Here is a 23583-nt window from a genome sequence, read left to right on the forward strand (position 1 = left end):
CCCTTACTATGTCACAGAGGCTACCGCCGCCATTGGTCGACCCCAGTGACATAGTGAGGGCAAAGGGCCGTCGGCGCCATTTTGACTACTGGCAGCCGACAGCCCAAGTCCAGGAGGTCGCTCCCGGACCGCTCCTGGACCCCCGCTGGACCACCAGGAACTTTTGGCAGGTCAGGAGGGTGGGGGGTTGTAGTAAATTAATTTTGGAGGTCTTGGGGGGCGTCAGGAGGGTTGGGGTTTTTATTAGATTTTTACTTTTTTATTAAAGATTTGTCTGCGAGCCAAATGCAGCCATCAAAAGAGTCACATCTGGCTCACGAGCCATTGGTTCCCGACCCCTGCCTTATAGCATTTTGATAAATGACTCTAATGGTTTCCTATTCCATGACTTTTTAGTTTTCTTAGAAGCCAATAAAGATTCCAGAATCTGAATCTATGTAATCCTTTGCTAGTTCTGCTTGATTCTATGATTTTTATGATTTTATTTTGTGTTGCTAGTTGAATTGGATATTAATATGTTACATTACAAATGTTTTGCATTTGCAATTTCACCTTCAGCATTTTATTGGAAAAGCATCTCAGAAATCAAATAAAATGAATGAATGAAATGTAGCCTCGCCTTTGACACTGTAAATCACAAAATACTAATCACTCGACTGAAAGAAATTGGACTCAATAGCAAAACTTTAAACTGGTTTGAATCATATCTAAGCAACAGATACTTCCAAGCACAAATCAAAAATTCACTTTCAGAAAAAATTAAACTAACAACAGGTGTCCCACAAGGATCAGCCCTGTCCGCAACACTATTCAACATTACCCACTGCCAATCTGTCATCTTCTAGCAGGACTAGGAATCACACATTACCTATATGCAGACGATATCCAACTACTATTACCCATAGTTAACTCCATCGAGGAAACAATGCAACTAGCCAACATGTACCTTGAAATAATAAAACAGCTCCTAAATCAGATGGAATTAGTAATAAACATAGACAAAACTGAATACTTACACCTTGAACGAAAAAACACTCACCCAACACAAACTACAATCAAAATAAAAAATATGCAAGACATGGAACTAGCAAGAAAAGTACGGAATCTTGGGGTTATAGTGGACCCTGAGCTATGCATGAAACAGCACATCTCCCAGAAAATAAAAGAAGGATATGGTAAATTAATGACTCTCAGAAGACTGAAACCCCTCTTAACACTAAACAACTTTCGCACAATCCTACAGGCACTGATATTTGCAAGCACAAACTATTGTAATGCACTATTACTAGGACTACCTCAATCTACGCTTAGGCCATTGCAAATACTACAAAACTCCGCTGCAAGAATTTTAACCGGCAAAAAAAGAAGGGACCACATAACTGGAACACTTGCCGAACTACATTGGCTCCCAATAGATCAAAGAATACAATACAAAGTTCTATGTATAATCCATAAGCTAATACATGAGGAAAAAGCCGACTGGCTTAATACAGCTCTGCGCGTACACGTCCCTCACAGAAACCTAAGATCTGCAAATAAGGCCCTACTAACTGTCCCCTCAGTCAAAACAGCAGGGCTCACTCAAGTTAGGGAAAGAGCACTGTCACTGGCTGGCCCCGTAATATGGAACACCATGCCTCTCGAATTAAGGCTCCACAGAAATCTGAAAATCTTCAAATCTAACCTGAAAACCTGGCTCTATAAACAAGCCTTCGATAAAGACAAAGTGAAGGAGAAAAACAATTGATTAAGTTGGACGCACCAAACAAACTCATAGTAATGTTAATTTTATTCCGTTGCGAAACTGTCATACCAAATTGATTAGCTCACTTAAACTTTTAGATTATTGCACTATATTGTTACCGAACTATGTCGGCACATACTCTAGTTGTAATCTATACCACTCATAGCTGTTATCGTGCCTATATGTAAACCGTTGTGATGGTTCTCCAACTTAACAATGGTATAGAAGAGTTTTTAAATAAAATAAAAAATAAACATGATCACACACTCAGCAACACTGCTGTATTCATCACATGAATTCATTCAATGTAAATGATAAACTATTGGAAAAATATACAGTATACTGAGGAGAAAATTAAGCATGTCTTACTGTGCACATTTGTTAACAAATAAGAAAAAATTATTCTTCCAATCTCTGTACGATTTATAGGAAATCATAAAAAACTGTAAATATTCTCCTCTACATAAAAAACAGCTAAACCAACATATTCCAAGTGAAAGTAACCAACTGGCTGAGAACTGAACTTGCTTATACCTGTTTTTAACTGCTTGTTTTCCAGAGCATTTTTTACTCTTATAAGAAGCTCTTGTACAAGCAAATTCAAAGTCAGTGTCACTTAGAAGTGAATACTGCAAGTACAAACTGTTAGTTCTCAGTGCGGAGGTAACCAGGTAGGTGCTAACCCAAACATTTTTGAGGTGCAAGTTGAAAATATTCTGTGAACTACAGATGTCCCTTCTAAAAAGGGGAAAACTCCTCTGCCACAGTTTGTGGCCCAGATTCTATTGGGGTATCTTAGTAATTCTGAAGTAGGTTGGTTGGTTGGTAGGGCTGCTCTTACCCACTCCCTTGCTGAGAGATTGTTGACAAATCATGCAACTTAGATCTCCTAGGAAAGGAATTGATATAAATATCTTGTACCGTTGAATAGAAAGCATTAAAGCTGTGGTCCTTTTCTTCCACTATCAACTGTATGTTTGTTGTAAGTGTTGAATTTGTACAGAGATGTGATGTAACCTAAAAAGGGAGCTATAATGGAGAATTAGGACTAAACAACAACTGCCCATGTTGGGTGCATGCTTTTATGTAGCCTGCCTATGATTTTACAGAGGAGTTTAGTCTCTGCTAGGTGCTAGCATCAACTTTGATGAGTACTTTTGCATTATAATGAGCTGATACAAAAATCAGAGTTGACTTACAGTTCAGAGATATTGAGTCACTGTTGTAACAATGAGAATTCTGCACCTCCAGGTCCAAATGCATAGGCGGCTGCTCTTTTGTTTGCAATAACTTTAAAAATACCTTTTAAAAAGAAAAAAGAAAACACAACGTTAGACAGCTTTGCTTGTCTAAATAACAAGAGGAAAAATAGTTGATCTGCATTTTATATTTCATTTTCATATTTACTGCTATCTCAAAATGCCAACAGAAGGACTTTCCCAAAACAAAAAACAAACATGATTGCTAACTTAGGGTTAATGGGGGTAATTTTTAAAGGCACTTACGCATATAAAACCCAGCTTTATGCTTGTGTCTATCTGAAAATAACACCAGTTTGCATGTGTGTAAAAATACAAGCAGAACAGGATTTCACATGTACTTTTATGTACATAATTGGCCCTCCAGGTGGTAGAGTTGGGGTGGGATGAGAATTTATATGCATACTTTCAATTTTCCAAAGAATGCATGTAAATCCACATGCACAAAGTTGCATCTGTTCTTGAGCATGTGTGTAAGTATCGTAGTGTGTGTGTGTTGCAATTGTGTGCTTGTATGTGGCGGGGGTGAAGTGTTCCATGCACACCCGTGAATTTTCAAAGTGCATTTATTAGACTAAATCCGCCTTTTAAATTCTGGCTATAGTAGTAAAAAGTACCTGTAGAGTTTTGCTTCTGTGGGCTGTTTGATAATAACTCTTAATAAATTTAGACCTAAGGTTAAATTTTTCCATTCAGGGTATTTCTTCCAATGTTTGGGCATTGTAAAGTTCAAAGGGGTTGCTTTTCAGAAGGATCTTGCTGCCTAACTATAGAGTCAGGAGGCTAGATCCAACTAGCTGAAAATTTCCCTTGCAGAATGACTACATGATGGTCTCGTTTTGCTCTGTGGCTATATTTAGCTGCTTTAAATTTAGGGGCTCTCAGGCAGAGAAGAAACTTAGCCAGTTAACTTGAATTTTTAGCATTAGCCAGCTAACTGTAGCAATCTATCTCTGAGTACTCGCAGGGACAGTAATTTTCAAAGTGATGTGCGTGCACACATGTGCGCGTATTTGTTGGCGCATGCACATGGACGCACCAATTTTATAACATGTGCATGTTTATGTGCACATGTTATAAAATCAGCTACCTGCGCATATATGCGCACGCAATTTTATATTGATGCACGCGTGCGTGTGTGTGTGCGAATGCCGTCTCAAGTGTGTAAGTGGGGAGAATTTTAGAAGGTATGCGTGGTGACGAAATTGGCTTTTTTTCAAGTTCGCTCCAGTAAAGGAGAGAACTTCCTAAACCCCCTAGCTAACTTGCCTTCTTTTCATCCTATTACCCCGACCCTTAAAACCCCACTAACTACTACTTGTGTTTTCTTTTTTGTTACATGACTTACACGTCGTCCATAGCAGAAGTAAAGTTATGCAGTAGGGGACCCTGGCACATGCTTGAGCGCGTAAGAGTTACGTGCTGGTGTCATTGGGAAAATCGGGAATGCCCATCCCAGTCCAGACCACGCCCCTCCCCGCCCTTTTTTCGCAAAAATATTTTAGCCGCGTACCAGGCGATATGCCTGTAGCCAAGGCCTTTTTAATCAGCATGCCGAGTCGCACTTGTACCTCCCAGTTTTGCCATGCACAGCCCTTTTAAAATCTACCTCATAGCAGGCAGAACTTTTGCTGGCTACATTATAGTTTGTTAAGGTTAAGAAAATTCTCAGCTGCACCTTTGCCAACTGAAAATTTGCTACCAAAGTAATGTATATGACAACTTATACTCTTCAGACACACTACACAATGGATCTGAAGCACTGAAGGTAAATGAGAAAAAATGTCAAACAGCTATTAAAAGAACTTCTATCCTTACAAAACACACACATTTTGTAATAATGGCTTTAAATAAGATTGATTTGAGTGAAACTGCAGGAGCCCTGCCACAAAATATCAGACAATATTTTCACCAGGAAATCTAAACACTCAATCAACTAGAGACTTCTAAATATCTGCATTGATCACAGAATTCATTCCATCGCTTGCATACCTCCTAGAAGTGGTTGTATCACTCTCTAATCCAGCATCAATGACTGAATGATGAGTTTGAGACCTTCTGTGGAAATTACTGCTCTAATTTAAAGTACAAATGCATCTTGTTTAATCATGAAAATAAATATGGGTGCTTCTTTTTTTTCTCTGGATCCAAAGACCAATTATTTTTTACACACATCGTTAATTCCATTTATCACTGATATTTAGTATATCTCGCTTCTAGTTTCTTCTTTTGTTTTTGTAGAAATGATTGTTTAAATTATGTTAGAACTGCCTATTTGCTAAATAGAAACATTATAGACCAGTGGTAGGAAACCTTGGTCCTGAAGGGAAAACTACTATGGTAGTTAGTGACTGTTTGAAAATACTTCCCGCAGCATAGCATGAAAAGAGATCTAAAGTTAATTTTGTTTTGCGGGAGGTATTTTAGATGATCCACAATCGAGAGTGTCAAGGACCTGGATTTCAAAATAACCACATAATCGGAGTGCCAAATAGAGCTCTTTTTCTAGAGATTTGTTTGCATGTATGATTTGACCCAAATAGGGCTTGAATTACCCAGGCTCAATCCAGGCTCAAGTAGTATGAGGCTGGAAGACATCTAAACAAATGTGTGCCATAAGGAAGAAATTATGCAGGTCTACGTTGACCATCAATAGAACCCTGAAAGAGATGGAAAGAGAAATGTTGGCCTTCATGCTACTGTGATTGAAAAATTGCATGGGTTACCTGGACAACAACAAGTCACACTCGATTGCAGAGTAGGCTTGGCTTGGCATGAAAAGAAATAAAGTAGCTCTGAAGTTGAAAAATCTTCAACAAGCACTGGAAATTGCCATTGAGAAAGTATACAGATCACCAGTAGCAAAACCTGGAACTGGAGAGAGACCATGGGTCTTCATCTTGAATTTCTTCAATTTTCAAGACATTGGAAAAGATCAGCATATTATGCCATGAAAGGTGCCTGGGTGGAAAACAGTGTTCTCTGCATCTTTAATTATTTTTACACTGAACGTGTGCTTTCAGTTTTCTTTGCAAGGCTGAGTATGTGGTTCTCCTTTAGAAATATTCTTCAATGCACATGATCAAAATGTAGCTGCATACATTAGAAACATGGGGCATTCTAAATTACCCACTACATGTTCATCTCAGGTCCCAATTTCTTTATGTAGTGGAGATTTGAAACTGTTTTGCTAAAAAGCACTAACACACAGCTGGGAATCATTACTCCCCTAATGTTGGTCCACCTAGAACAAACAGAAATTATCATTAGCAGCTTTCTAGTCATAAAGTTTGTAGGTTTAATTATCCTATGGTAATCAAATCTATTAAAACAGATGTATTTGATGACATGTTCTGCTCTTGCTACTCTCAGGATGTGCAATTAAAATTATTAGCATGCCCAACTTTTCCCAAATGATTTCAATAACTATTCTTAGTAAGGTCATCAAAGAATTGAATGGCTGATTTTCCACATTTATCTGCAGGTTTCAAGAGACTGCTTTTCCAACTCAAGGTTAATGTCCAAGCTTCTAAAGATCATAGGTGCTTGGCATTGCTAAACCTGCATGGTATAAATGGTTTATTTATTCATTTATTTATTTTTTGTAAAATGTATAACCCGCACGCATACATTTTGCTTGAGGCAATTCACAAGATTGCAACTGTAACCCTAATTCAAGGTATTGTCTAAAATCCCGGAGCTGAGTTCCAATGTTACAGTCACTAGTCCTTTTGCCCCGGGGTGTGGGCTCTTGATCTCTGGGGGAAGGATGTCTTTCAAGGCCCAAGACATGGGTGGAATCCCTTCCCTGTGTGTTACTATAGCTCTTTGGTGCAGGTACACTGAAAAACAGGCTGGACTCACTGGTGGGGTGTTCAAATAAAAGATAATGTGATTTAGTGCAAAATAATTAAGTTGCATATACAAGGTGATGTCCAGTTACATCCAGGTTTAACTGTTCTCTTGAAATACAGAATTACGGTCTCTGTTTCTGTGGAAATATCCCTCAGTACTGGATCCTGAAATTGGTTTACCTTTCCAGGGGATGGAATGATGAGTGTCCCAATTGGGCTGGGGTAGTGGGGTATCCTAGGTGAAGATAAATTCCTATCCCCACAGTTCCTGAGGTCCACATGTACTTCAGCTCTCCAAACCCTGTCAGTTTCCACGTCCCAGGGTGAAGACTTCTTTGCAGTCTCCAGATGTCCCTCGCTTTTCTTCAGTTATCCTTTCCAAAAATCTCTATCAGTTAGACCTCCCTAGAAGAAAGGCCTCTGCTGGAAGACAGGTTTTTTAATCTTCCCCGAGATAGAGTAAGGAAGTGCGGCAAAAAAAAAAAACCTCTTTCCATGATCTCAAGTAGACAAAAGCAGAACTTCTGAAAAATATTCTTATTCTCTCTCTTCACTTTGAGATCACTATTGCCCCCTCTTGATCTGGGTGATGAGATATGCAGGGCCCTCCTGGCCCTCCCGGCAGGGGAAACATCCTCGCAGTAAGACACAGGGTCTTCAACCAGGAAAAACACTCACACTTGCCAGGTTCTTGTGGCCTGGTTTGGCCTCTGTTGGAAACAGGATGCTGGGCTTGATGGACCCTTGGTCTGACCCGGCATGGCAATTTCTTAAGTTCTTATGTTCTAACTCAGAGGGGAAAAATGGAAAACCTCTCTCACTCTCAACCTTTCCTTACAACCCTGTAAAAGACTGTAAGGAATGCCTCTCCCTTCCTGGTCTAGGCAGAGGCCTAAATTTGAAAAGAACACCAAAAGCATTCCTGTTCCTTCCAAAAGAATCTCCAAACTTTCACAATACTATTTAAACTCCTCCTCCCTTAGTCACCTAGGAGCTCACCATTCCAGAAAGCCTCAGGGGAGGTGCTGTTAAGAATGGTATACCCCTCTCCTAAGCTCTCTAGCCGAGGGTGGAACAAGGGCCATCTACTGGAGACCCAATGGGTCTTTTCACAATACGCATAATGTAAAAAAAAGCATAGCGGTCGTATACGGCTGTGACCTCTCATGCTCACCTCTTTTCTTGCTACTTAGTCAATTCTCGGAAGAGTGGTGGCTTCCGCCAGCGAACTCCGACCTCCCTGGCATCCCTGGCACAGCGTGGGCGATGTCGACCACCATCTTGTTCCTGGAGTCACCTAGCGCGCGCATGGACCATCTTTAGTACACGTCATGGCGGGAACCTCGGGGGCGTCCCCTCCACATGACGTCACCACCTCGCTGTATTTAAGCTGACTGGCCCTACACTCAGATGAGTTAGCAAACAGTTCTCCACATTGCTGAATCCGCTTCTCCTGGACTTCCTGTTCCTGTCTCGGTGGACAATGCTCTGACTACCCACTCCTCAAGGGCTCTTCCATGTTCCTAGGCTATTCACTCCTCAGAGGGCCTTCCTGCCTTGTCCTTCTAGAACCAAGCCTTGTGAGTTCATCTCACTTCATCTTTGCCAAACCTTGCTGGGATTCTCTCTGCGGTGTACCCCGAGCCTCGGGCCACTACCACATTCTCACCAGCAGGATTCGCTACATCTACCCTGCGCTGCAGGAAGATTACTATTTCTTCTTCAAGTACTTCTGGGCTCCAGGACCTCAGACCTCCTCTATACTATCTGCCTTGTACAGATATTCTCGGCGTTCCGCCTTTTGCAGGCCACTACCAGATCTGCACACCAGAGGTATTTTCTACTCTATTGAGAAGACTGTCTGGCGTACCCCGCGCTGCTGACCACTACCGGATTGTCTCATCTGAGATACCTTCCGGGGTTTACCCCTTAGCTAAAGAACTGTACTTTGATTGCAGTATCTGCGCCACGGGTTCTGTTGAAGAACTGCACCTTTACTGCATTCCCCGCTCCACGGGTTATGCTCTCTCTTTCTCCCATAATAAAGCCTATACTACAGCTATGTCCTAGCTACTGAGACCACGCCTACCGGCAGTAAGGCCACACGGGGCTCCTCCCTGTGGGCAGTGACACCTCTCACTCCGGCCCAGGGTTCACATCCACACCAAAACATAACAAGAGATAAAAAATAAAAAATGGACAATTTAGAGAGGTTATATAGGCTTGCACAGTGTAGTTAAAGCTGAATCTAATAAGGACATACTTTCAAAACTAAGCAATAATCAGCTGGATGGTAAGGATTGTATCAGTTCTTAGCAACATCATTAAAGGCTTGTAAAAACAAGTAAGTTTTTAACACCTCTGAAAATGACTATCCAATGAAAATAATAATAATAATAATAATAATCGAATCACCAACTATGACGGCCGACCTAACCCTTCCCTCCTGGGCAGTAGGCCTTGGGGAGATATCCTCAGTGCGAAAAGACAATGCATCACCTGGAGAGCAGGTCCTTGCTACAGGATCCTTTCCTGCTGGTACCAGATTGATGCTCTCCAATCATGAGACCTTCTTCCTCCAAGGCAGCACCAGGGCGTCTAGTCTGAAGTTGGGACTTGACTACTATGTCCCTGAAGGTCTCATCTATATACCTCTCTGTCTGCCTCAGCTCCTCCAGGTCTGCCACTCTAGCCTCCAGAGATTGGACTCGTTCTCTGAGAGCCAGGAGCTCTTTGCATCGCATGCGCATGTACAACTTCTCACCGGTGGGTAAAAAATCATACATGTGACACTCGATGCAAAAGACTGGGAAGCCCCCTCTTGCTGCTGGACTACTGCCTTCATCTCAATTTTGATCAGTTCCTAATTAGGTTTTAGGTTGCTATGGGAGTAGGAATGTGTCTAATGTCCTTTAAATGTATTAGTGAATTCACTATATGTCTGATAGTGGCCTACCGGGGTCTGATGAAACTCTCAATAAAGTTTTTGTTGTTGTTGGGTTTTTTGTTTTTTTTTGTGAAAGTGGCACCTGCCTATAAATTGAAGGATAAGCTAGGGGTGGGTGGGCGAGGGGTGGTGTACAATTCTGGTCGCCGCATCTCAAAAAAGATATAATTGCAATGGAGAAGGTACAGAGAAGGGCCACCAAAATGATAAGGGGAATGGAACAGCTCCCCTATGAGGAAAGACTAAAGAGGTTAGGACTTTTCAGCTTGGAGAAGAGATGGCTGAGGGGGGATATGATAGAGGTGTTTAAAATCATGAGAGGTCTAGAACGGGTAGATTTACTCTTTATTTACTAGAACGGTTATTTACTCTTTCGGATAATAGAAAGACTAGGGGGCACTCCATGAAGTTAGCATGTGGCACATTTAAAACTAATCAGAGAAAGTTCTTTTTTACTCAATGCACAATTAAACTCTGGAATTTGTTGCCAGAGGATGTGGTTAGTGCAGTTAGTATACCTGTGTTTAAAAGAGGATTGGATAAGTTCTTGGAGGAGAAGTCCATTACCTGCTATTAATTGACTTAGAAAATAGCCACTGCTATTACTAGCAATGGTAACATGGAATAGACTTAGAGAATAGCCACTGCCATTGGCATAGGTAACATGGAATAGGGATGTGAATCGTTTTCCATATCGTCTTAACGATAGAAATCGTGTGGCAGGGCAAGAAAATCGTCTTAGGCACGATTTTTTAGTTAAAAAATCGTTAAAAATCGTTTTTTCCGATTAGTGCGCACTAACGGGAGTTAGTGCGCACTAACTGGGAGTTAGTGCGCACTAACTGAAAATGATACAATTTGACACTTTTCAGGTCAGTTAAGGTCAGTTTAGGAATGAATATGTATTCCTATTGGCTGCCCTCTTATTTATTCATGTTACCAAGTTTCCTACTGACAGTATATGGGGGATGGGAAATGGAAACAGTTGGTAGCTTGACAAAACAAGTAATGTGATCAGTCAATGTGACTAGAACTTGTGCCCTAACCCTGATACCAGGGGTATTGTGATCTTCCTGCACACAGTGCCCTATCCCTATTAATACCAGGAGTGTTGTGATCTTCCTGCACACAGTGCCCTATCCCTAATACCAGGGGTGTTGTGATCTTCCTGCACACAGTGCCCTATTCCTGATACTGGGGGTGTTGTGATCTTCCTGCACACAGTGCCCTATTCCTGATACCGGGGGTGTTGTGATCTTCTTGCACACATCCCGATATCAGGGATAGGGCACTGCATGCAGGAAGATCACAACACTCCTGGTATTAATAGGGATAGGGCACTGCATGCAGGAAGATCACAACACTCCTGGTATTAATAGGGATAGGGCACTGCATGCAGGAAGATCACAACACCCCTGGTATCAGGGATAGGGCACTGTGTGCAGGAAGATCACAATACCCCGGAGGAGTGAGGGTCAGGCAGCTCCCCCCTGTCTGTGAAGCCAGCCTCTCACTAGTAATGCAGGGAGGGAGCTGTCTCAGACTTCACCATCCTCCCCCCCCCCCTTACCCACACACCATTCACTAGCTGGGACATGGGGGAAGTCAGGAGTGAGGGTCAGGCAGCTCCCCCCTGTCTGTGAAGCCAGCCTCTCACTAGTAATGCAGGGAGGGAGCTGTCTCAGACTTCACCATCCACCCCCCCCCCCTCACCCACACACCATTCACTAGCTGGGACATGGGGGAAGTCAGGAGTGAGGGACAGGCAGCTCCCCCCTGTCTGTGAAGCCAGCCTCTCACTAGTAATGCAGGGAGGGAGCTGTCTCAGACTTCACCATCCTCCCCCCCCCCCTCACCCACACACCATTCACTAGCTGGGACATGGGGGAAGTCAGGAGTGAGGGTCAGGCAGCTCCCCCCTGTCTGTGAAGCCAGCCTCTCACTAGTAATGCAGGGAGGGAGCTGTCTCAGACTTCACCATCCTCCCCCCCCCCCCTCACCCACACACCATTCACTAGCTGGGACATGGGGGAAGTCAGGAGTGAGGGTCAGGCAGCTCCCCCCTGTCTGCGAAGCCAGCCTCTCACTAGTAATGCAGGGAGGGAGCTGTCTCAGACTTCACCATCCTCCCCCCCCCCCCTCACCCACACACCATTCACTAGCTGGGACATGGGGGAAGTCAGGAGTGAGGGTCAGGCAGCTCCCCCCTGTCTGTGAAGCCAGCCTCTCACTAGTAATGCAGGGAGGGAGCTGTCTCAGACTTCACCATCCACCCCCCCCCCCCCTCACCCACACACCATTCACTAGCTGGGACATGGGGGAAGTCAGGAGTGAGGGACAGGCAGCTCCCCCCTGTCTGTGAAGCCAGCCTCTCACTAGTAATGCAGGGAGGGAGCTGTCTCAGACTTCACCATCCTCCCCCCCCCCTCACCCACACACCATTCACTAGCTGGGACATGGGGGAAGTCAGGAGTGAGGGTCAGGCAGCTCCCCCCTGTCTGTGAAGCCAGCCTCTCACTAGTAATGCAGGGAGGGAGCTGTCTCAGACTTCACCATCCTCCCCCCCCCCCCTCTCACCCACACACCATTCACTAGCTGGGACATGGGGGAAGTCAGGAGTGAGGGTCAGGCAGCTCCCCCCTGTCTGTGAAGCCAGCCTCTCACTAGTAATGCAGGGAGGGAGCTGTCTCAGACTTCACCATCCTCCCCCCCCCCCTCACCCACACACCATTCACTAGCTGGGACATGGGGGAAGTCAGGAGTGAGGGTCAGGCAGCTCCCCCCTGTCTGCGAAGCCAGCCTCTCACTAGTAATGCAGGGAGGGAGCTGTCTCAGACTTCACCATCCTCCCCCACCCCCCTCACCCACACACCATTCACTAGCTGGGACATGGGGGAAGTCAGGAGTGAGGGTCAGGCAGCTCCCCCCTGTCTGTGAAGCCAGCCTCTCACTAGTAATGCAGGGAGGGAGCTGTCTCAGACTTCACCATCCTCCCCCCCCCCCCCTCACCCACACACCATTCACTAGCTGGGACATGGGGGAAGTCAGGAGTGAGGGTCAGGCAGCTCCCCCCTGTCTGTGAAGCCAGCCTCTCACTAGTAATGCAGGGAGGGAGCTGTCTCAGACTTCACCATCCTCCCCCCCCCCCCCTTCACCCACACACCATTCACTAGCTGGGACATGGGGGAAGTCAGGAGTGAGGGGCAGGCAGCTCCCCCCTGTCTGTGAAGCCAGCCTCTCACTAGTAATGCAGGGAGGGAGCTGTCTCAGACTTCACCATCCTCCCCCCCCCCCCTCACCCACACACCATTCACTAGCTGGGACATGGGGGAAGTCAGGAGTGAGGGTCAGGCAGCTCCCCCCTGTCTGCGAAGCCAGCCTCTCACTAGTAATGCAGGGAGGGAGCTGTCTCAGACTTCACCATCCTCCCCCCCCCCCCCCTCACCCACACACCATTCACTAGCTGGGACATGGGGGAAGTCAGGAGTGAGGGTCAGGCAGCTCCCCCCTGTCTGTGAAGCCAGCCTCTCACTAGTAATGCAGGGAGGGAGCTGTCTCAGACTTCACCATCCTCCCCCCCCCCCCTCACCCACACACCATTCACTAGCTGGGACATGGGGGAAGTCAGGAGTGAGGGTCAGGCAGCTCCCCCCTGTCTGTGAAGCCAGCCTCTCACTAGTAATGCAGGGAGGGAGCTGTCTCAGACTGGTATCAGGGTTAGGGCACTGTGTGCAGGAAGATCACAACACTCCTGGTATTAATAGGGATAGGGCACTGTAAGAGATGACTGTAGTAGATTGAATAAAGATCTGATGTTTCTGCTCTCCTCACACCAAACAAAAACAACACACAAGCAGAGAAGCCCTTCTTACAAAGCTGAGCTAGTGAGTTAAGTAGGAGGAAAAGTAAACATACTGGTGCCAGTGTGGCTACTTAAAAAATACACTTACCAACAATCAATTACATATATTTGAACTGTGTACAGTTCCAGCCAGGACCACCTTTCTAAAATGCACAGTGATTGGCAAATTCAACATGCACTAGCATTTCAGGTGCCTGCTAACAAAACTAATAAACAAACAAGTTCTAGTCACGTGAGTGCTGATCATTACATTACTTTTTTTGTCAAGCTTCCAACTGTTTCCATTTCACATCCCCCCAACCATATTGGTAACATCAATAGATAAGAGCACAGCCAGCCAATAGGAATACATACATACATATTCATTCCTAAGTGACCTTTACTGACCTGGGAAGTGTGAACACTTTGTTTCATTTTCTGTTGGTGTTCGTTAGTTTCCAGTTCCATTTCCCATCCCCCCAACCATCACCTCAGTGGTAACCTTGGTAATATCAATAGATAAGAGGGCAGCCAGCCAATAGGAACACATATTCATTCCTAACTGACCTTCAGTGACCTGGAAAGTGTTTATTTGTATCATTTTCAGTTAGTGCGCACTAAATCGAGTTAGTGCGCACTAACGGGGAGTTAGTGCGCACTAACTCGAGTTAGTGCGCACTAACACGATTTAACGATTTTTAACGATAAATCATTAGAATTTCTATTGTATCGTGTTCTATAACGATTTAAGACGATATAAACATTATCGGACGATAATTTTAATCGTTGAAAAACGATTCACATCCCTAACATGGAATAGACTTAGTTTTTGGGTACTTGCCAGGTTCTTATGGCCTGGATTGGCCACTGTTGGAAACAGGATGCTGGGCTTGATGGACCCTTGGTCTGACCCAGTATGGCATGTTCTTATGTTTTTATGTTCTTATAACTACTGTAAAGCTTAGCTACTTCTCACAACTTCAAACTTGTATCTTTCATGTCTGCCAAAATGCCTCTCTCAGGTAATTAAGAATCACCTAGAACATTTTACATCTTGAGCTTAGCATAAAGCTGTTTGGCAATGAAAAGAAAGTTGGAATTTAGAGATCTTGAGTATTCTTTCTGTTATGCCGGTCGGCCGCGAGCACCGTGACCGACTGCTCTCACCTGCCCTCCGGCCGACTTCCGTTCTGCTGCAGGCCGCTGGAACCGCCTGCGGCACACTGCTTCTCTCCCCCTGCTTGCTTGTGGGCAGCAGACCACAATTCGCAGCAGGAACGCCACCGCTTCTAGACTCCACCCCGTGACTCTCCCTAGCGAGCGCACGCCACTGGGAGGAGAATTTAAAGGGCTCAGGGCGGGAACCCTAGGCTGGCCCTCCTGATGACATCACAATTGCTGGACTATTTAACTCCTTCCCACGCTTCGCTGGACGAGTTAGCAAGGACTTCCTTCCTGCTGAATTCCACTCTGCTTCAGAGATGCTTCGCTGTTCTTTTGAACTTTGTTCCTGTACTCTGGGACTTGGACGCTTTAGGTACCAGCTACTCAGGGGCCTTGTTGCATCCTGGCTATCTGCTCCTCGGAGGGCCTTTCTGCCTGGAGGATCCTCTACTCTCGTTTGGGACTCTACCTTGACCAGCCTTGTGAGTACACTTCGCTTTTACTACCATCTATTGCTGACGAAACCTCCGGTGTACCCCGTGCCTCGGGCCACTACCGTGCTCGCCTCAGCAACCTTTCTTCTACTATCTACATGCTTCAGAGTTGGATCTGTCACCTACCCAGCTCTACTGACCTCCTGCACCTCTACTACCAACGACAGCGCAGCTTCTCGGCATACCCCACTTTGCGGGCCACTACCGGATCTACATTGCAAGGCCTTCCAATCTCAGGAGAAATTCCTCAGCATACCCCGCTCCGTGGGCCACTACTGGGAATATCATCACTGGGTAATCTCACTACTCTGGACTGTGTCTTTCATCCCACTTCGTGATCACCTTACTTATTTTCCAGTATAATAAAGTCTCATCATTTCTGTGTCCTTCTCTGCTGAGACCCCGCCTATCATGGTGAGTCCCCACAGGTCTCCTCCCTGAGGGTGGAGTCAGCTCTCACTGCGATCCAGGATCCACAACCATACCAGAACATAACACTTTCAAGATAGCCACCTTTGTAAGATTGGCTATCACTGAATTAACTTTTATGTTCTCTTAGCGGGATATCAGATTGGTGGATATAGGTCTTCTGTAGTAGATACTAGATACACCTTGTAGGGAAGGGTTCACCCTTTTATGGATCTCTTTTAATTCTGAATGAATTATCTGACCTAAAGCTAGCCTTTCTCCCTGGCTATCTTTAGGCCAGATAATTCATTACATGTTAAAAAAAAAAAAAAAAGTTAATGGTGTTTTACCTTGTATTGCCATTAAACTAATGGTCTAAGTGCAACAAGTTTCCAAGGCATCAGGCAGCTTCCCAAAGATTGCCAACTTAATTCAAACTCCTAATTTCTCAGAATGTAGCATGGAAGAGGGTACTATGCAGATTGTAGTCTGAGGTATTGAGGATGTCCATACACTTAGAGGATCTCAGTTTATTCTGGGAAGTCTTCCTTACACAAGACTCTTTGGTATGCAATACAAAATAATCCAAAGAAGAGATCTCACCACACTTTGTTTGTTCCAAATGACAGTGGGGAAATTTCCAGAGAGCTGAATGGGTGTGGAAGCTCAGGCCATCTCTTTGATCCTGTCCCAGGATCCAGGTCTTCTAGGGAAGGTTACAAATTTAGACCAATCACATGCTACAATTTCTATTATGCTAGGTCCCCCTATGTCCAAATTTAGTGAGGGGGGTTTAAAAACTGTAAATAGTGAAATAGAAGAAAGCTGTACGTAATTGCTTGCTTTTTCCAGCTTGCAGAGCTATTCTGATTTCGTAGGAAAGGGCTTTCCAAACCTGTCTGCGGACCCTACAACCAGTCAAATTTTCAGGATATAAAAAATGAACCTGCTTGAGATAAAACTTGCATATACTAGGCTTCCAATGTGTGAAACTATATTTCATGCAATCATTGAAGATATCCTGAAAACCAGTCTGTGAGGTCCCAAGGGCAGAGTTGGGAAGCCCTAAACCACTCTGAATGTACATAATTTGTTTCAGACTGCTGTTCTCCTTTAGAGCCTGCATTTATTTCTCTTAGGAACTTCAACAAAGCTCAGGCTGCTTTTGGAGGTTTAAAGCGATATCTGATTGCAGGGGTAACAGGATGGGGCTCTGATAAGGTATTGTTTCCTACCTTTTCTAAAAAGCACATGTGTAATAACCAGTATGACAATAATGTGCTAGACTTACCCCATTGTTGAGAAACAAGTACAGTTATGCACATGCATATAGAGAACATAAAGGATTTGTTACGATTCTGCCTTGGCAGCCTCTCACCTCTCTTTTTTTTTTCTTCTTTTTCCTCTCTTTTCCCATGGCCGGAGGCCGCCGACATCTTCTCAAGCGCACCTGGAGCCGCTCCAGGCCTGCCCTGCGGCCAGGAGGCCGCCGACGGTGTTTCTACGTGGCTCGGAGGCCGCTGACCTTTTCACAGCTGCACTGCAGCAGGGCGCCGACGACATTCCCCATGCGGGTGGATCCCGGCTTTTAACCCTCCAAGCTTCAGGTTCGATTCTCCGAGTTTGCTCGAGCTCCTTGCCGTGCCTTTTACTCCGAGTCCCTGGATCCTGAGGTCCTTCTCCGTATCCTGAATTCTGTCCGGGTCTTCAGGGTCACTTGCGTTGCTTGTCCATATGAATGAACTCTGCAGAACCTGTATCGTAAAAGCGTGGTCCGTGCCTTGCCTTAACTGGCTGTGGAGGGCATGCCTCGGTGTAGGCCTCGGAGTCTTCACTGTGGAATCTCCAAGTAACCTGAGTTGGGAACCATCAGCGTGGTCCGTGATCAGCCTTGATTGGCTGTGTAAGGTGCGTGGTGTAGCAGTACCTATTCAGAGTTCTTCAAGTATCTTTGTGACTATTTCGGAGTCCTTCTCTTCAAGCAACCCAAGTCTGTCTCAGTTTTTCAAGCTGAAGAAATGTCCTCCTCAGACAATAAAAAGGGTTTCCAAACCATGGACACGAAATGGAGACAGAGTGTCTTTCCCCATATTTTTGTCCATGGTTTGGAAACCCTTTTTATTGTCTGAGGAGGACATTTTTTCCACCCTTCCTGCCTCTGTTTGGTTTCCCTTTTCATTAATAATTTCCTCTGTTGTTATTTTTGCTGAGTACCCTAGGGCCCAAAAAAAATCTTTTTGTCATCTGAAGGAAGAGGTATCTTTCACCTAGAAAGGAGCTGAAGGTAATCTAAGTCATCAAACACATCCATTACCTGGGAGAAGGAGGTTTGGGAGGCAAAAAGGGAAGATTAAAGGCACCAGCTAGTTGCAGGTGCCATCATCTTAAAATATATTCTTTACAGAAGATAATTGGGCCAATACCATCTAGATGCTACACAGAGAAAGAAGGAGAACAGGAAAACTATTAGAAAAGTAGGGGAGATGGGGATTGGACATTCAGTTAAGTAACTGGGACTTATTTTCTAACCAGTTTACAATGGAAAGAGCTGAGCTTTAATTCTATTGATTGGAAAGGAAAAGGAGCTAAATTGTTTAAGAAGTTGTCTTTAAAATCTAAGGACTTGTGCTGAAAGTTTGAATTTATTTAGAACCCAAAGTGTAAATCAATTGGACTACAAACATCAAGAGCTGTAAAGAACTTTTCATTCAATTCTGCCAATTATCAGTAAAACTGAGTTGGAAACCAGACCAACTTCCAGAATGATTATTAGGGATGCGAAACGTTTTTATAATGAATTGAAATATCGTACATTTCTTAATTCATAATATAACGGTTAAATCGTGAAATGAACACTTTTTCACCAAAATTTTCGTGAAAATCGTTTTTCGGGTTAGTGCGTGCTAACGGGAGTTAGCGTGCACTAACTCCCATTAGTGCGCGCTCGCTAACTCCCATTGGTGTGCACTAACAAAAAAACATTTAGTTTTGTTATTTTTTTGTTATTTTTTGTTAGTGCGCACTAAGCCGAAAAACAATTTTTTACTAAAAAAAAAAAAAAAAAAAAAAAAGTCAATCCACGGGAAAACGAGATTTTCCCGTGGCCACACGAACCTGAAAATGCAAATGATCGGGCACCCGATGCTCATCCCTAATGATTATTGCTGCTGTTTTCCTACTTGACATCATCAATGCTTTTTACAAGGGACTTAAAGGGTGAGTTGATGTAAAGCAACGCATTAGGGCCTAGAGGTTAATCTTCCCCCTTCAAGGAATTCTGTACACTCAGAGTGAATTGACATCTTTTTGAGAACTGAACACTTAATATCTGAACTGAGATGTGTGTCCTGGGCCCCTATCTGGGACTACCCAGCACAGGGATAACATACATTTAGCCTCATAACAACCTATTTATGTAGCCATCTTGATTTGAAAATCAGGTTGCTATATTCATGCTGAAATACTCTACCAAAAATTTACCAGTTTAAATTTCTTCATGCACTGACATTATTTTGCATTTAAGAAAAAAAATCTATTATAATCTGTAGAGAGATAGAATCAATAGTCCATACCTCACTGTTATATCTCACATTGTTTATGTAGCAAGCTGAATCCTGGCATCCTCAAGTAGTTCTGAAGATGCCACCCCTATATTTTGATGCATATGTAGCAAGGTAATGTAAACTAGGTTTCTGTCCCCAAGAACTTATCATGTGTTAGAACCTCACAATTTGGACCAAGCTGCATCTGGATCTGACTGGTATATTTTGGACCTGATAAAAATGGGTTTTCAACCCTGCAAAATATGCAAACCGCCACAGCCAAGGTGAAGGAATATAAAAATATGTCAAACACCCTGTGTACTCTCCTGTGAAAGACAAATGTTCTGTAAGAACCAGCATCCAGCACTCACAGTGTTAAAGGGCTGTACTGTTTAGCCTGCCCAGAGTACAGCACTACATAGCCAGCAGAGGAGGAAACCAAAGGAATGCTGGGAGACCATTTAAGGTAGAAAAGGTACAATTTGGCTGGTTCTAATTGTGTGTGTGGGACAGGGACAGCCAGTAGTTGGAGTCAGAAGCTAGGAAGAGAGAAGTGCATCTGGCAGCCCTGCAATCATTTCTTCTCCTGAAGAGGTCATTATCAAGAGGGAAAGACACCCTCTCTGAGGAAATAGAGAGACAGATAGCTGTTCTTGCTTCACAGCCAAGCTACATGTAAAATCCCAAGAAGGGATAGTGGAGCCAAGAGCTGAGAGATTTCATTTCCAGAGATATCCAGGCCCAGGAGCACATGGCTGGATCATATTCCTAACAGACTGAGTTAAGTAATCTAAACTTCACACAGAGAATATCAGAGGAGGGAAAAGATTTATTTCCTTGACTTTTGTCACAAATTCAAAATCTCATCTTAATTGTTTCAGCATTTCAGCTGAAATCAAGCATAAACCAACGCTGGAAAGGAGAATCTGGTGGACCATGGTCTCTCTGTAAGAGACTGAAACTAGGCCCATTTTCTATTTAGTACCAAGTAAAGCATTTGGGGAAGCTCCCCAGGAAGGAGAGAGAGAGAGAGAGAGAGAGAAAGAGAGAGAGAGAGAGATCTTTCACACACTGCAGTGCTTATCTGATTTGTCATCTAGCTAGCTCTATCTCCAAGAGAGAGGACTTCATTTTCTTGCTTGGGTTTCCCCCCCCCCCCCCCCCACACACACAATTTTGTGTTTGGGACAGGATGCAACTGGTGACATTGGGGTGGATCTTTCCCCCCCCCCCCCCACACTTCCTTTTTTTTGAGTATTCAGGGGTAAAAACAATTTTGTAAAACTGTGTATTTCACTGCCTCCCCCCCCCCCCCCGCCCAACCTTTCTCTATTATTGTTTCTTATTTTTTTTTATTATCCATATGAGTATGTTGGTTGCCCTGGCTAACAGGCCATACCCAGTCTTATTTTTGCATTACTAGATTTAAAATAAGAAAACTGCAAATTTATATTATATTTCACTACTGTACTTTTCCCATTTAATGTTCTAGTTAGATTTACTGTCTACTTCCACAATACTAATATAAGGGTTCATTATTGTTTTATCCTGGTGTGATGATTGTATCTGGTCTGTGGTGCCAAAAGTGAGAGGTTGTTTTGGAAGGGCACAGAATTGTGGTATTGGGGTGACCGGGACTCTGTCTCATTCCCTACTCAGGCTACAAACCTGAACATAAATCATATTAGTAAATATAATTTCTCATGTGATACTCCCCACCCCAAGCATAGCAGTAATTTATAGTCTGGACCAAAGGGGGGGCAATATGCAAATTTTTCTGCAAGTCCTCTGAAATACAGATTGGCACAGAATTTCCCAAATATATATCTCTTGCACTGCTAAACATATTGCAAGGCAAAAGCAATTGACAAAGACATTTTGAAAAGCATTTCTAATTAAGTCAAATGTAGGAAGCCCAACTCCATGTACTGTTGTGGTGCCATAATCAAAAATAATTCTGAAAGTAAGTAACAGAGCAACTTACCTCTTCAAGGGTAGTGTCTGAAATGCCATAACCCGTCATTTGTAGGCTCTGTAGATTTTCATCCAGTGCCCGAAACAGACCTTTAAGTGCAGCCTTGTCTGCCTCTACTGGAATAACATAGGCCATCTCCGTACTACTGTTCTCTTTCAGGAATGCTTGAGGAACATATGCCTGTACAAGGGAGGTAGCTTGGCTGCTGTGTTGTGAATCTTGTGTCATGCTCATGGAAGGCTAGACAAACAAAAATAAATAAAAAAAAATCCTTCAGATCCTTAAAAAAATGTTCAGGTAATAGATGAAGCAACCTTTTTCTTCCTGTGTCATTAAAACATGTAAATCTAGACGTTTAAATCTGGTCTTATTTGAATCACAGGTGTGTGAACGGTCTGCAAGAAAAATTCAGTGAAATAATAATATGTAAGCGCTTTTAAAATTTGATGTAAGTATAAATCAAAGAATTCTGTTCTGAACAACTATGCACATACATAGCTAACAAAGATGACTGAGGTGACTGTTATTTTTCACTGCGGCCTGAACTATGCCCCATTTTAATTTAATAAAATTTAATATTTCTATTCTGCCTTTCATAGTGGATTACAGTGCAGTACATTATGTCAGTATTTAGCAATATAGGCCACAAAAAAAGATTTAGTCTTGGTTAAGAGGATATTCAGCTCTATCCCAAAGATCTTTTAATTGCTTGATATTGCCAGAGATAATCAGAACTTTTTCCTGATTCAGAGTTCTAGAAATAAGGATCAGATTTGGACCTATCTGAACTTTAAAAGCTTCTTTTTTCTTGTATAAAGGGTAAAGCCATATACATTTATGAAAGCCATTACTGAATTGTCTAGATGGTTGATTTACTTCAGTCATCTTTATGACTCCATTTAAATTTCTATTTATTTAATATACAAAGTGGTGAAAAGCAGTAAAAAAACACAGTAAAAAAATTTAGATAAATCAAAACATAAAAATTAACATACAAAAACTATTGAATAATACATCCATAGTCAACTTTAAAATTAAGCAAGAAGAAGTGATTTCCCTTCCATAAAATAACTATATAAAAAGACATTAGGATATTACTTAGATTCCTAATGCCCATAAAGTAATGAAATGAAATAAAAATAAAATGGGAGACTCCTTTGTTACAAAGAAGTGATAAGGTAGGTGACCTTTCAAGAATATATTTATTCTTACAGGTTCATGCCTAGTAGATAATGAGATTAAAAAAAAATACTTCCAGTCACATATTACTTCTGCATTATCAGTGGATTATTTTGCTTTCTTTTGATATTATGCATCATTCATGTGTTTTAGGCGCAAGACATAAAAATGGCCTATTAATCTTATCCTAATTATCATGATTGTCATTTATAGCATTTGGAGTTGCACAGCTATGCACTTCTAACAAATCTCAAATGCTGCCAGGCCTGCTTTATAGTAATTACAGCCAGCAAACACACAGATACTTTTGTTGATAGATATAAACAAATATATTTGTGACTAGCCTTTGATAGGGCTTGATTTTCAAAGCCACTTAGGTGCATAAAACCCTGTTTTATGCATGTACGAGGCACTTTGAAAAATTAGCCGGGTGCCAGTGAGCATAAAAGTATGCATGTAGCCCAGTTTCGTGTGTACGTTTTTTGTGCACTTGGAGCAGGCATTCCGGAGGGAAGAGTTGCAACAGAGATATGATTTACCTGAATACATTCATATTTTCAAAAGCATGACTGCAAGTTACCATGCACAAGTTGCATCTTATTTGAAGCAGGAATAATTTATTGTGTGTGTGGACAATTTCACACACACTGGCCAATAAAGGAAGGATTTTGAAAACAAATGACGCATAAGTTCACTTTGAAAATGCATGTACATTATACACGCAGACTTTACTGCTATGTAGGGAGTTAGAAAATTACCCTCTTAGGGGCCAGTTTACTAAATCATGGTAAAACAGTTCTAGAAGTGCTGCTTTACTGTGATGCACAATAACAGCCACCCATCCTGATCCCCGCCATCTTATAAAGGGCCTGCAAGGCCCACTAAAACTCCCTAACTTCCCTTATCCAAAAATCCCTCGAGGTCTTATGGCTGCCCCTCACACTCCCTCTTGGGCCCTAGTTTATAAAAAGAGTACCCTCTGTGGTTAAGCCCTGTCCCATTTTCCTAAAAATGTCCCCTTTTTCATTACCCTTGACTGGAGCCTCCCCCAGGCTTCAGGTTTGTTCATTATTTGCCTATGGGGCTCATTTACCTATGATGTCTGATTGCAAAATAGTGCAAACTAAAAATGAAATACCGTTTGTGAAGTTCGGCCCAGCTAAACATGCTGGCCAT

The 23583-nt window shown here is 43.1% G+C and overlaps 1 protein-coding gene across 1 annotated transcript in view; it reads right to left on the reverse strand.

Moving 5' to 3' along the window:
- The window catches only part of ABCA13 (ATP binding cassette subfamily A member 13), a 929477-nt gene that overhangs the window by 478767 nt on the left and 427127 nt on the right, over positions 1-23583 (reverse strand). Inside the window, exons 35-36 of the mRNA XM_029587089.1 lie at positions 21238-21468; positions 2944-3046 (exon numbers count right to left, since the gene is read on the reverse strand). Coding sequence (XP_029442949.1) covers positions 2944-3046; positions 21238-21468 — 334 coding nt within the window. The remainder of the gene's footprint in view (positions 1-2943; positions 3047-21237; positions 21469-23583) is intronic.

The sequence above is a fragment of the Rhinatrema bivittatum genome, chromosome 2 (assembly GCF_901001135.1).
Source record: "Rhinatrema bivittatum chromosome 2, aRhiBiv1.1, whole genome shotgun sequence".
Classification (NCBI taxonomy): domain Eukaryota; kingdom Metazoa; phylum Chordata; class Amphibia; order Gymnophiona; family Rhinatrematidae; genus Rhinatrema; species Rhinatrema bivittatum.